Below are 14,895 nucleotides of genomic sequence, written 5' to 3' on the forward strand. Positions count from 1 at the left end.
TGTATTCCAGGCCAGCCTTGGATACACAAGACGCGGTCCACACACACACACACACACACACACTGGTGACCACTGGGGCAGGAGGTGACCTCTTTTTTGCTGCATCAGTGCACAATGTCAACCAAAGATCCAGGAGGCTCAAGATAATGCAGGTGTCCTAGACGATGCCACCTGGCTCCTTAGGGCCCCTGGTGCATTCTGCTTTTGGTTCCACGAGTCATGAAGAGAGCTCTAAGATCTTGAGTATGATGCGCCTATGCTCTCCCCTAAACAGGTTTCTCAGTCTGTGGTGCCCCAGGACCGAACTCTGTTGCTACAAAGAACCAAAAGAACATTCCCACAGAATACAACAGGAGGAAGCCCAAAGGATGCAATCCTGGAAAGAAGGTGACATTGTTTTTATATAAATATCTTTATTTATATGGCATACAAAAGGTATAAATATGATTTATGTAAAACCTATCACCCGCACACTCAAGCACAGAGCCTGTGAAATGAGCGTATACAGCTCTCTTAGCTGGACAGAATGCATAGATCCAGTGGCCCAAGGCCCCCACGCCATTTAACTGGAGATGAATGAACAACTTTCTGCTCAACAGAGGTGGCTTGTCGGGGACAGTGGGTGGCAGAGGTGTGACAGGCTTCAGAGCACGTTTATGAACAAGGCACTGAATGGGAAGCATGCCTGAGGCAGAAACTAGTGACCCCTGAAGGGACAGACAGGACAACAGGACACCCGGTGAACCCACCTCCCACATCGCACGACATCATGCAGCCATTGGATGCTGAGCAGGGAGCAACAGAGGCAGGGGCCAAGGGACCTCCTCCACCCGGCAAAACCACAGAGCAGTAGCCAGCAACCCTACGCCCACGCAGGAAGCAGTTTGGGAGTGGACAACCACTGAACAAGGGCCGAAGTTTTGGAATTCTCAAGGTCAGGTACATCCTGGGCTGGTGAACTGGAGAATTTCTCATGATTTTCCAGGAAGTGTTCATGATCTCAAACCTCGGGGAGCCAGGGCGTGTCGGCACTGGTGGGTCAGGGTTGAGGGTCAGAGGACAAAGCTGACCCGTCAAGGCCTGTGGAGTGAGTGAGGCAGTCCTGTCGCCTCTTACGCCTCTTACACTAGACGAAGACGTTGGAGAGCAAGGCGTTCAGAGGTCTGGACAGTCACTCCGCTGAGATGGTTGCCCACCACCCTGCCCTGAGGACAGGGAAGAGGGAGGCTGAGGCATGAGAGCCTTCCCAGACCTCAGGGACAAGGTAGTGTCACATGACCCAGAAAAAGAAAAGAAGACACCGACTTGAGCTCTATGAAGGCAGATGACACCTACAGCCATCATCACCGTGAGGTAAAAGTGACCAAGAGCGGATTCGGCACAAGTACCTCTTAAGGGTCAGTCTTGAAGGGCGGTGGTGGCGCACACCTTTAATCCCAGCACTTGGGAGGGAGAGGCAGGCGGATCTCTGTGAGTTAGAGGCTAGCCTGGTCTACAGAGTGAGTTCCAGGGTATCCAAGACATGGAAACCCTATCTCAGGAAGAACAAAACAGAAAAAAAGTAAAAATAAGATGGGTCAATCTGCTGCCCCTAAAAAGTAAACTGTGTCCCTCTCCACTTATGATCTGGAAGATGCTTCAGCCTCAGAGTACAAGGACACACCGAGGCAGGCTGGAAAACTAGAGCCCAGGCCAAAGTAGGCCAACACCCACTGTGTAAATAAAGTTTTACTGGGACACAGCCACATTCTTTGTGCACCAACTGGTTATGGCTGTTTTTGTGCTCAAGAGGCTAACTAGAGACAGTGCAAGAGGCACCATCAGTTCATTGGCTGAGAAAGTCTGCAGGCTCCTGTCTTAGAGGCTAAAGGCATCCAAGGGAATAGCCCCCTTTTGAAAAGGTCTTCAAAAGAGGAGGCCCACGCAGGCATTTCATCATAGAACCTGATTCTGCTGGAAGCGCCTGACACAGGGAAGCTACACTGTTGCTGAGAAGCTGCTGTGCTGTCAGGAGTAGGAGTCACCAGTGTGCCCAGGTGTCCACCTCCCTGGGCTTTAAGCCATCTCTCACCCACACGGAGCTGTGGTCTATGGCCTGGTCTCTGAAGCTCAGAGATGGCATGAACGAGTGTGTGCAAGCATTCCTCCACACGTATGCATGTATGAGTGCACATGCACATTCACACACGCTCGCTCATCCCTGGAAGGGGCAGAAGGTTGCTCTTCTTGTGCTGGGGCAGGTCTAGGGCAGCCGCTTCCTGCTCCTGAAGGCTCTGTGGTGAGGACGTTACTACTTGCTATTTCTCATTCACACGCCAGCTTGCTGTCAAAGCTCGACAGCCCGATGGCGAAGGCTTGAAGTGCACACAGTGGGTAGTTATAGTCTAGTGTGAACACATCATCAGCCACGCGTCCAAACTGCATGACTATGTAGTCAGCTGGGAACAGAAAGAAACGAACACGTTAGAGGTTAATGTGGTTGCACCGGGGATGGCACCAGCTAGTTGCAAGTTCTCTTTACAATAGGCTGGAGAGATGGCTCAGTAGTTAAGAGCACTGGTTACTCTTCCAGAGGACCTGGGTTTGATTCCCAACACCCACATGGCAGCTCACAACTGTCTGTAACTCCAGTTCCTGGGGACCTGACACCCTCACACAAACATACATGCAAACAAAACACCAATGCACATAAGTTATTTTTAAAAATAGGCAACTAAGAGGAGGAAATGGCTCAGTGGTACAGCCCTTGCCTAGTAAGTAGGAAGTACCAAGTTCCACCCCAGCACACAAATAAAAATAGATAAATGAGTAAATAAAGCAGGAAGCTTGCAGTTGGGTGTGGTGGTATACACTTGCAATCCCAGCATTCAGGATGAGACAGAAGGTGTACAGTTCCACCGGCTGGGCCTACATAGCAAGACCCTGACTCAAAAAGGTAAAATCAGAAGTTTCTATTTCTGTTCTTCTTCCTACAGACTGGGAAATTATTCCTGACTAACATGGAGCGCAGGAGGAAAGCCCAGAGAAGCAGGCAGGACCAGATGTGATAGGGCTTTTCACCCGGCGGGCTTCACTGAGGTCGCCTGCACCTGGGTTCTAAATGGCCTCACCCAAGAGTTCTTTGCTACGCCACAGAAAGACGCTAACACTCCCTTGGCCCCGTGGCTCTGTTTCTTCAAGAGATCATTAATTCAGTCACCCCCTGTTGGCATGGTTTCTTTAGCCACTCCCTCCTGGCATTGTTTCTGCACAGAGTACCTTTCCCAGCCCCACCTAGCCCCTCCTGCCAGCCCTTCCCGCGGGCTTACGGTCGTTTCCATGGACTATCTGAAAGTTCTTCACGGATGCCTGGGTGACCCTGCCGTGGAAGTTGAGGACATAGGACTGGGTGTCGTCACTCCACACTGGGGCCTTGTTGTGCAGTTCGATCAGGTTCTCCATGGACTTGCTTTGCCACTTTGAAAGCAAGCTCTCATGCTCCTGTGTGGAGAGAATGACTGTCATGTAGTCACAATTCTGAGAGCCAGAAAGTAGAAGCAGGAAATGCTGGAAACGCAACAGACAACTGAAGCCAAACACTACAAGCTTTGCGATGCTTTTTAACATTTTTTTCTCTAAAATCAATTACTGATCTCTGTTTTCATTTTAAGTTACAGATGGCTGTCAGCTACCCTGTATGTGTGCTGGGAACTGAACCTGGGTCCTCTAGGAGAGTAGCCAGTGCGCTTAACTGCTAAGCCATCTGTTCAGACCCAGCTTTAAGATTCCAATGTGCCGCCGGGTGTTTCTCAAGTCAGCATCTCTGGACCACCCCTATTCTGGGGATCGTGAGCAGTGACCCTTCTAACAACAGAAGAGCTACACGCCGGCCTGATTCCAAAGAAGCAATCCTTCCTTTCTTTCTTTCTTTCTTTCTTTCTTTCTTTCTTTCTTTCTTTCTTTCTTTCTTTCTTCTTCGAGACAGGGTTTCTCTGTATTGTTTTGGAGGCTGTCCTGGAACTCGCTCTGTAGACCAGGCTGGCCTCAAACTCACAGAGATCTGCCTGCCTCTGCCTCCTGAGTGCTGGGATTAAAGGCATGTGCCACCAACGCCCAGCTTTTTTTCCTTTTTTTGGTCTCTTCTGTACAGTATTACTGCATTCAAGGTATATCACTGTCTTCTAGAGACCTTTGCTGATGGAATATAATTTTTCTTCTGTCTTTGAGACCGGATCTCACTGTGAATGTATTTCTACTTACATTTCGTGGGCGAAATGGGATGCGTTCATGATTCATATTCATCCCTGGAATGATCACAGACATTTTCCTAGGACCTTTAAAACCCAGTACATTTGTTTCCTGGAAGACAGTAAAACAAGACCGAATTTGGAAGTGGAAGGGACGAAGATAAACCTAGGTCTGTTTTTACAGGAAACCTCTTCTGGCACAGAAAATACTGCCAATGTCAAGAGTACCAAAACCACTGTCAGCCTTGAGATCACCAAAGTCGGCCTCATTTCTTTGCTGGGGCTAAACACAGAACCTGAGAATCGGACACAGAAGTCAGGCGTGGTGGTACACACCTGCACATACATGTCCCAGTACTTGGGAGGTTGGAGTAATAAAACTGCTTGAGCCTAGGAGTTTGGGGCTCGCCTAGGCAAAGTAGTGAGACCTTGTCAAGGAAGGCAGGAAAGAAAAGAAAGCCAGCTGTGGTGGTACACACCTTTAACCCAGAACTCGGCAGGTTGAAGCAGGAAGGTTGAGAGTTTGAGGCCAGCCTGGAATATGCAGCAAGGCTGGGCATACAAGAAGACCCTGTCTCAAAGAAGAAAACAAAGCAACAACTACAAAAAAAGAAAAAAGAAAGAAACAAAAGAAAGAAAGAAGGAAAGAAAGGAGGAAGGGAAAGATTAAATGCAAAGAGATGGCTTTAATTTTAACTTATTTTTTATTGTTGTCTCTGGCCAAAGAAAGAAAGAGGGAGGATAGTGGAGAGTGAATCATAACTGAACTTGGTGATCCAAATCCCGTTAAAACTCAAACACGGGAAGAAACGGTGCCAGTTCCTAAAAGGGGATCAAAGGAGCATGAAGGGAGACGGAGCAGAGCTGACTGGCTGTACAGAGGCGAGCACCGGCGAGGCATGGACAGCACTTACATAGCAGATGGCGGCCAGCTCCTGTCGGGTGTGGGCCTTTTCCACCAGACCCTGGGCCTTGACTGGGTTGACACCATGGTCATACACCGTGAACTTGGTCCCCATGAGATTGGATCTGGTATCAGGAGAAAAAGCTACCATGATGATCTGCATTTCCCTCTCGAGGAGACAAGCGGAGGGGACGCCTGTCCGCCTGCCAGGCAAAGAGCGGCACAGACACACTCTCTCAAAGACCACACATCACAAGGAAGGGATTATTTACTTAGACTCATCTCATCCTCTCTATCCTAGGCCGGCCTTGAACTTGTGGGTAAGGTCCTTTTGCTTTAGTCTCCTAGGTACTGGGATGACGGGCCTGAGCTATATTATGCCTGGCCCAAGATTTTCTTTCTTTTAAATTTTTATTTAAAAAATTTAATAAACAATTTGCTACCAATAAATAATTTAATAAAATATGTCATTACTATTTTTATTTTACTTATTGAGACAGGGTCTCTCTATGAAGCCCTTGTTGGCCTGGATCTCATGATCCACCTGCTTCTGTCCCCTAAATTCTGGGACTAAAGGTGTGTGCCACTATGCCTGGCCTCAAAAGTTTCTTTTTAACTTTTTTCTTGTTTCCATGTTTTGTTTTTTGAGACAGGGTATCTCTGTTTAACAGTCCTGGCTGTCCCGGACTTGCTTTGTAGACCAGGCTGGCTTCAAACTCACAGAGATCTTCCTGCTTCTGCCTCCCAAGTGCTGGGATTAAAGGCGTGCACCACCACTGCCCAGCTGTTTTCTTTCTATATGAGCACATCTGTATACTCGAATAATTTAAAAACAAACAAGCAAACAGAAAACAATAACAAGGGTTTGGAATATAGCTCAGTGGTAAAGCAATTGCTTAACATGCTGAGGCCTTAGGTCCAAGCCCAGTAACAGAGAACAAGAGAACCGGGCAGGGGTGGGGGATAAAACAACTACTACTCTGAAATTACAGGAATTATGGAAACACTAGGCCGGCCATCTGAGGCTCCATCACCTGAGTTTGCCGATGTAACTTTCCCCTTCACGAGACAAATCTGTCGGGTCTGTGGAGACCAGGTAGTTGGATGTTTTGCTCTTTTTTCGCTTCCTACCAGCAAGAAGAAATATCTGAGAAAAGAAAAATGTCAAACACAAGTCCAGTAAGACCACAAATGTCTACCAGTATTTATCATCTGCAAAGAAGTCAATCTCAGCGCTTGGGAGGCAGAGGCGGGGATCTCTGTGAGTTCAAGACTAGCATGAGCCAGGCGTTGGTGGCGCACGCCTTTAACCCCAGCACTCGGGAGGCAGAGGCAGGCGGATCTCTGTGAGTTCAAGGCCAGCCTGATCTACAGAGCGAGTTCTAGGACAGCCTCCAAAACAATACAGAGAAACCCTGTCTCGAAAAAAAAAAAAAAAAAAAACAAAAACAAAAACAAAAACCAAAAAAACAAAAACACTAGCCTAGTCTACAGAGAGAGCGCCAGGACAGCCAGAGGTACATAGAAAGACCCTGTCTCAAAGTAACAACAACAAGGAAAAAAAAAAAAAAAACACGAAACAAAACAAAAAAACCCCAGAAAATAACTGAGAGTGGTGTCCAGCACTAGGAGGCAGAGGCAGGTGGAACCTGGGGTTCAAGGCCAGCCTGAGCTACACACAGGGAAACCCTGTCTCAAAACAAACAAACAAACCCAAAATCAAAACACAAAAACCACAAAATAAATGAAATCCAGCACTTGGAAGGCTGAGGCAGGAGGATCTAAAGTTCAGCAAGTCACCCTCAGTCTAAGTCTGAGGCTATCCTGGGCTACACGAGAGCCCATATAAGAAAGGAAAAGATGTGGAAAGAGGAATACTCGCACACTCCTAAGCTCTCTCGGTGCTGGGTCAGCTCAGTGGTGGGGCGGCCCGGTGACTGGGGCTCAGTGGTGGGGCGGCCCGGTGACTGGGGCTGAGTTCCATCCTAGCACAGGGAAACACTTCTCCACTTCCCTCCATTATTTATGGACAGGAGTTTTTCTAGAGGGTGGGCAGGGATGAGGAACTGGAGATCCCGCCCTCGACTAGGACTGATGTGACGACACTAAGGACAGAACTTCTGGGTACATAAGCCACTTGGAGCTGACATGGTCTAACCAGTGGGACTCCCCGGGCACAACCAATTCCACAGCAGCCCTGTCCTCTCAGGAGCATCTTAGGGCTGAGGGCAGGGCCTGGCGGACGAGTGCCTGCCGAGGGTGTACGACCCTCCCTCTGCAGTGCTGAGGGAGAGGAGAAAGCTGCCTAGCATGGACCCCACACCTTGCGATTCTCCTCCTTCTCCAGATGCATGTAGTAGGTGGGGAAGAGGCCTCGGTCCACGCCTTTCTTGTCCCTGGTTACTCGACACCTCACCGTGATGCCCCTCGGGGCGGGACTGTATGCGAAGTCCTCTAAATTCTCCACCTCTCCAAGCTGGGCTTCACCTTGCTGGGCTGTGGCACCGGAAGCTCCTGTCTCCTGAAAATGGAGTTTTACATGAGCAACCGGAACTGGGAGCAAACTTCATCCTCTGCGACAGACACTTAGCCTGCAAAATCCTCCCATTGTCCTTAGTCCTCTCCCAAAGGGCAATCGGGCGAGTCAAAGAAATCAGGAGCCCCATGGGAAACACTTGCTGTGTTTGGGGATAACCACATTAGCGGACAACATACCAAGGCTGCTTTCTGGCTGGCCGCAGAGCTCTCTTTCTCTGAATGAGCAGACGGGGAGCTGACATGGTCTCCTTCCTCTTCCTCATTGTCAGTCTCTTCATCATAGTTCATACTACCCAAGATGCCTGGCAGAAAAGGAAGCACCGTCAGCAACTGCAACTGTGGTCTGAAAAGATCATATTGGAAATAAAGAGCTTTTACATTTTTTGTGCTTCAAACATTCCCAACTGGGACTAGCGAGAAGGCTCAGTTAAGGAGCTTGAGTTTAATTCCTAGGATCCACATGGTGAAAAGAAAAAAAGAACTAACTCCCTGAAGTTGCCTGACCATCACATGTGAGACGTGGCATGTACACATAAACACACACACACACACACACACACACACACACACACACACACACACACACACAAATGTAACAATAAATCACTAATTGGAACCAGATATGGTAGTGTATATCTATAATCCCAGTACTCAGGAGACAGAGGCAAAAAGATCAGAAAGTCAAGGCTGTCCTTGGTTACATATCAAGCTTGAAGCCAGCCTGAGCTACATAATACCCTGTTTCCCCACCCCCACCTCCAATTATGCTTCAGGCAAACTCCAAAGTCTTGCTATGGCCTCCTTTCTCTTCTTCCTCCTCCATTTTTAATATATTTGTTTTTGAGGCAAAGGTCTCACTATGGAGCTCTTGCTGTCCTGGAACTCACTATGCAGACCAGGCTGGCCTTGAACTCACAGCGATCCTCCTCCCTCTGCCTCCCTGGTTCTGGGAGTAAAGGTGGGCGCCACCATGTCCCTACATCCTCACGCCCAGAACTAGCCCCCCTAAGCTCTCCAGGCTCCCCCTGCCCCGCCTCCCACATCCTGCTCCACACACCACTGTTGTCACCTGAACCGGCCAGGCCCTGCGCTGTCAGGCCCTCACTTCCCTTGGGAACGTCCTCTGGGCAGCTTGCCAAACCACCCAATCTGGGTTAGGTGCTACCCAGGGACTCTTTGACACCTTTCCACTTCTAGCACAAAGCCACACTCACTTCTTTTTGAGACAGGGTCTCATGTAGCCCAGGACAGCCTTGAACTTGGTACATAGCCAAGAAGACCCCTGAAAGAACACCCGACCTCCGTCTTCCAAGGGTCACTCTCTGTTTCTTCAGTGCCGGTGACCAAGCCCAGGGCTTCATGCATGCTAGGCAAGCCCTCCACTAACTGAGCTGCATCCCCCAGGCCACAAAGCCTCAGTCACAAGTCAGAATAAACGCTCTCTGGGAGCATCTGTGAGAACAATGCTCAATACTATTATGCACTCAAAACCCATTTTGTTTTTCAAACTTGTAAAATGACATTTTAATGTGTTTATTCTGTGGTGTTGTTCCTCTCCTTCCACACGTGGGTTCTGAGAGTGCCAGGGAGGGAGTGCCTCTGCCCACTGAGCTAGCTCCTTGGCCCTCAGAACCTTTCTTGTATGTGGGTTTTTTGTTTTTTAGATAAATTAGTTTTAAAAAGATTTATTCATTTATTATGTATACAGTGTTCTGCCTGCATGAATCCCTGCAGGCCAGAAGAGGGCACCAGACCTCATTCCCGATGGTTGTGAACCACCATGTGGTTGTTGGGAATTAAACTCAGGACCTCTGGAAGAGCAGCCAGTGCTCTTTTTTTTTTGGTTTTTCGAGATAGGGTTTCTCTGTGGCTTTGGAGGCTGTCCTGGAACTAGCTCTTGTAGACCAGGGCTGGCCTCGAACTCACAGAGATCCGCCTGCCTCTGCCTCCCAAGTGCTGGGATTAAAGGCGTGCGCCACCAACGCCCGGCGCAGCCAGTGCTCTTAACCTCTGAGCCACCTCTCCAGCCCTGAACCTTTTTTTCTTTACAATTAAAATATATTTATTTAGTTAACAGGTGTGTGTGGAGAACGATATGTAGGAGTCAATGCTCTCCTTCCACCTTATGGGGTTCCAGGGATTGAACTCTGGCTGCCGGGCTTGGCAGCAAGTGTCTTTAACCAATAAGCCAGCTCGCTGACTCTCAGAAGCTCTTTTCTCCATGGATGAACATATGAACCTGCTTTGGTGTCCAACTACTCTACCACGCTGCAGCAGACTCTCCTGGGCCACCTCTCCCAGCTGGGAGTTGACAATGCGAGCACCTGGCATAGTTATTCCTTCCTGGCCTTCACCTTCTTCACTTGAAGGGAAGTTATATAGCTGAGCATGGTGGTAAATGGCTATGGTCTCAACATTCAAGAGGCTGAGACAGGATGATATCAAGTTGGAAGCCAGCCTGGGTCACACAGCAATACCTGTCCAAAAGGACAAAAGGGGGGGCGGGGCAAAGCCATATATAATAATGACTATTCTGTAGTCCATTGTCTTCTTTTCTCAGACACAGCATAAAAGACTTCTGTTGCCAAGCAACCCCACTTAGATGTCAAAGATGCTGACACCCCAAGCCACACTAAGCAAGCCTGGGACATTTAGATCATAACCCAACGGGAGAAAGGAGGACACCCTGCCTTAAACCCAGCATCATCCTCACCGTGTTTTTGGAGAATCTCCTGAAGGTCTGGCTTGGAGGCAGTCTCCTCAGGGCTTTCCCCATCTGGACTTCCTTCCGTGACCTCTTCTGGAGCAGGGGAGCCCACTGAGAGAACATGAGGCTTGCTTTCCAAATCCTGAGTCTCTGGCTTAAGGAAAGCAGCTGGGCCATCGATGCCTAGGAGCCCAGAGAGAGAGAGAGTGAATGTGAACCAGAATTCAGCAGGGCGGTTTGAGGGATGTGGTCAGAATCAAGGGCTACCCAGCCATCTCAATTCTCCTTCCTTAATGTCACAGGCTTGTATGGAACAGATTCTATTAGCAGGCCTGGCTACTCAAGTTGTATTTCAGAACCCATGAGTTAGACCAAGAGGTTGGAGTGTGGCTCAGCGACAGAGACTTTTCATTCATTTCGAGAATTCATGTATTCATTTCAGACAGTGCCGTTCATTCTGCATCAAAATCAATAGTTCTAGGATGGACATGAACTTGAAGGTGTCTCCCACGATCCCCCCAAGGATCCAGAGTGTGACTGCAAAGATTATGAAGGAACTTAGCAAGGGTGCCAGTACTATCTTTGGGTACCAAATCAGCATCCTCCGGTCTTATCTTGGGTCTACGAAAACTGTACTTTAGCCAGACGTGGCATTGCCTAAATACACACCATGTAGGATGACATCGCTGTGAGGCGTCTGAGGGTCCACCAAAGGCGTGTGCTCCTCACCACCTCTCGGCTTTAACCGTCGCAGCCTGGCTTCTGGGTTTGGTTGTACCATAAGTGGCTCAAGGCGTTTCTTTCTCTGCTTCTTCTCCAGCAGTGCCCTCTAGAGAGAAGATTCAGTATTACAGCATGGTACCTACCCTCTTGGAATAGCTTAGACTGCTTTGCTTTTCTTTTTAAAAACTAATCCTAAAAATTTCTTTTTGTTTCACAAGAAATGCAAACACTCCGTCTGGGTGTGGTGGCACACATCCTTAATTCCAGCACTGGGGAGGCAGAGGCAGGCAGATCTTGGGAGTTCGAGGCCAGCCTGGTCTGCAGAGTGAAGAAATGGAAACACTCAGGCAGGTAAAAGCAAGGTAAAGAGCCAGGGGCCAGGGCAACTCTGCAGAACGCTTGTTTGTGTGTTAGCTACTTATGTTGCGGTGATAAACACCATGGCCCAAACAACTCCATAAGATGTGCCTTTAAGCAAGTCTGGAGAGCACTTTCCTCATGAACATGGTCAAGGTATTTATCCTAGCAATAGAAACTTAACTAAGATGGGCATCGCCAGACAGATGGAGCTGCTTGTACTTCAGCCTCTAAAACTGTGAGCTAAATAAGTTTCAGGTATTTTGTTATGGCAAAAGAAACAGGCTAATACATCTCTTGCTTGTTTGTTTATTTATCTATTTGCTTTCGCATTTTGAGGTAGGGTCTCCCTACGTGGCTCAGACTAGCCTTGAACTCGCAGTGATCAGCCTCTCTAGAGCTGGGATTACCAGTTAGTGCTGCCATGCTCAGCTGGCATTTTTCTAGTTCTTCTAGAAGGTGCCAGGAGATTTCCACTGATTATTAACAAGGCCAGTTTATTGCTACCATCTTCAAGTCACCCTGCTCTTGCCACAGCCCAGAGCTTTGGCTTGGCAACTAAGTTCACACACTGTTTAATGAGTAGCCGTGAGCGATCCTGCCCTTCCGGTCTTTCCGTGAGATCCCGTCATGACGTCAGAGCCCAGGCAGTTAGCTCCAGTCAGGGTGGTCCTCAAGGAGCCCCTGCTCACCTGGTTGTCCAGCTTCAGCTGTCGAAGCCTCTGTGTCTCATCTTCAAAGGCACTGTTTCAAAAACAAACAACAATAAAAAAGAAAGCACATAAAGACAGAATCATCTAAAAGTCTGGCCACTTCATTTTTTTTCATACATGCCCTCCAGTGGGCTAACTGGAAACAATGGATTCTGCCTTAGAGGACGTGCCTGTTTCCAGGTGTTGCCTACATTCAAGCTAGATCCAATCACTGCCACACAGACCCACCCACTCCCTACAGGCCCACCCACTCCCTACAGGCCCACCCACCCACTCCCTACAGGCCCACTCACTCCCACACAGAGTGTAGAGGCCCAAGGAGACTAGAGTGCACAAAGGCTAAGACGCTAACACAAACCCATGCACGGGAGACTTCTTTTTCTTCCCGTCTGTCCTCTGTCTCCCCTCCCTCCCACCTTGTTTTGTGCTGAGCCTGTGCACTGAGCCACACCCAGGTCTTTCTTTTTCTTAAAGTTTTATTTATTATGTACAAAGTGTTCTGCCTGCATGTAACCTGCAGGCCAGAAGAGGGCACCAGGTCTCAATACAGATGGTTGTGAGCATGGTTTCTGGGAACTGGAACTCAGGACCTCTGGAAGAGCAGCCAGTGCTCTTAACTGCTGAGCCATCTCTCCAGCCCCCTTTCCACGCCCCCCCCCCAGTCCTTTCTTTTTGTTTTAAACTGTGCATCAAGTACTCATCTCGTTCCAAAGCAACCTGGCTTCATGCTCTGTGTGTGTCTTGTTTTGTTGATTCCTTAAAGCAACCTCATGAATCAGGACCAATTTCTCATACTGAACAAGAGAGGCCTGGAGAGTCATGCCGAAGTTTAACAGCCAGGTCCAAACCGCACCTAAAAATCAGTTTATTGTACTTCTTTTTTGGAGCTACTTCGCTGACAAAACAGGGACTGGGTGTCACAGCTACTAACCTAAGATGTGCCACGGAGCCATGCATGGCCGATCACACCTGCAATGCCAGTCCTGGAGGCGGGGTGGAGCTGGGACCACCCTGACTTTGAGGACAGTCTGGGGCTTCATGGTGTCTCAAAATCCACAAGGTCTGCCATTAGTAACATCTGTTCTGCAGATAATTGCTAAGGAATATACAGACTGCCACCCCCGGGAGCCAGAAAAGGGCATTACATCCCTGGAGCTGGAGCTACAGGTTGTGAGCCGCCATGTGGGTGTTGGCAGGACTCAACTCAGGTCCTTTGGAAGAGCAGCAAGTGCTCTTACCACTAAACTATCTCTCCAGGCTCCCTTTCAATCTACCATCCACCCATCCATCCATCCATCCATCCATCCATCCATCCATCCATCCATCCATCCATCCACCCACCCACCCACCCATCCACCCACCCACCCACCCACCCACCCACCCACCCATTCACCCACCCATCCATCCATCCACCCACCCACCCATCCACCCACCCATCCATCCACCCACCCATCCACCCACCCACCCATCCATCCATCCATCCATCCACCCACCCATCCTCTAGTGTTTTGGGTAGTAATAGGGATTGAATCCCGGGCCTTGGTTAGACTAAGAAAGGAATCTACCACAGAGCCACACTCTGAGCTCAGGGACAGATTTATTGTTAGAAAAAAAATGGCCGCCGGGCGTTGGTGGCTCACGCCTTTAATCCCAGCACTCGGGAGGTAGAGGCAGGCGGATCTCTGTGAGTTCGAGACCAGCCTGGACTACCAAGTGAGTTCCAGGACAGCCTCCAAAGCCACAGAGAAATCCTGTCTTGAAAAAAAAAAAAAAGAAAAAGAAAAAGAAAAAAAATGGCCAAGCTGGAAAGTGGTGGCCAAGCCTTTAATCCCAGCATTCAGGTGGTAGAGGTGTTGTTCTCTGTGAGCGCAAGGCCAATCTGGTCTACAAAGCTACACAGAGAAACCCTGTCTCAAAAAGACAAAAAAAGACTCTGCCTCAAAGACAAAGCAAGGCTGGAGAGATGCCCAGTGGTTAAGAGCACTGAATGTCCAGCTCTCCAAAGGTCATAGCAACCACATGGAGGCTCACAACCATCTGTAATGAGAGCTGGTCCCTCTTCTGGCCTGTAGGTATACATTCGGGCAGAACACTGTATACATAATAAGTAAATAAATCTTTAAAAAAAAAGATAAAACAAAACTGGCTATGGGTATAGCTCGGTGGGAGAAGGCTTCAGACATAAGGCCATAGTTTCAAACCCCATCACCGCAGAACAAACTGAACAAAGGAACGAACAAGAAAACCACAGAGCATTTACCACACCGGCCCCTCCCCCAAGCTGCAGTCCATTTCTGCTTCCCCTATGGGGTCCCCACATTCCTCCTGAGATGTTTCTATTTCCATCCTCTCGTTTCTTAAATCCTAGCTGCGTTAACAGTGTGAACAGTGATAGATTCCTGTAGATTTTCAAAGATGGCATCTAAATAACTGAGACAAATGAACCCACCACGAACAGTATGTGGGAAAGTGTTAACCGGGAGAAAAAGACTTCAGGACTACAATTAGTATTTCCCAACAGCTGCTGCCACGCTGTCCTCAACTCTAAACCAAAATTGCGATGCCTTCTGGCACAGATGAAAACCATCCCCTCTCCTCACCATACCTCCCTAGCGCTGAAACCTAAACACGCCACACTCTGAACACAACTGAAGCCTCAAGCATTCCTTCATGGCCTCTAACAGTCAGGACGCTGAGCTTGTCTTCAAGGCTGCATCCAGACACCAC

General features: G+C 48.8%; 1 protein-coding gene across 3 annotated transcripts in view; it reads right to left on the reverse strand.

Moving 5' to 3' along the window:
• Positions 1-393: 393 nt before the first annotated feature.
• The window catches only part of Tulp3 (TUB like protein 3), a 33,509-nt gene continuing 19,007 nt past the window's right edge, over positions 394-14,895 (reverse strand). Inside the window, exons 1-12 of one of the 3 annotated variants that reach the window (XM_040737255.1) lie at positions 13,100-13,230; positions 12,886-13,021; positions 12,148-12,199; positions 11,045-11,204; positions 10,382-10,558; positions 7,846-7,970; positions 7,454-7,651; positions 6,165-6,277; positions 5,141-5,255; positions 4,240-4,338; positions 3,309-3,480; positions 394-2,438 (exon numbers count right to left, since the gene is read on the reverse strand). In XM_040737255.1, coding sequence (XP_040593189.1) covers positions 2,305-2,438; positions 3,309-3,480; positions 4,240-4,338; positions 5,141-5,255; positions 6,165-6,277; positions 7,454-7,651; positions 7,846-7,970; positions 10,382-10,558; positions 11,045-11,204; positions 12,148-12,199; positions 12,886-13,021; positions 13,100-13,208 — 1,590 coding nt within the window. In that variant the 5' untranslated portion in view covers positions 13,209-13,230 and the 3' untranslated portion in view covers positions 394-2,304. Of the gene's footprint in view, positions 2,439-3,308; positions 3,481-4,239; positions 4,339-5,140; positions 5,256-6,164; positions 6,278-7,453; positions 7,652-7,845; positions 7,971-10,381; positions 10,559-11,044; positions 11,205-12,147; positions 12,200-12,885; positions 13,022-13,099; positions 13,231-14,895 lie in introns of those variants that run through there. The other 2 variants (XM_040737254.1, XM_040737256.1) reach the window with 2 other exon arrangements.

Source organism: Mesocricetus auratus, unplaced genomic scaffold (genome assembly GCF_017639785.1).
Source record: "Mesocricetus auratus isolate SY011 unplaced genomic scaffold, BCM_Maur_2.0 Super-Scaffold_100676, whole genome shotgun sequence".
NCBI classification, from domain to species: domain Eukaryota; kingdom Metazoa; phylum Chordata; class Mammalia; order Rodentia; family Cricetidae; genus Mesocricetus; species Mesocricetus auratus.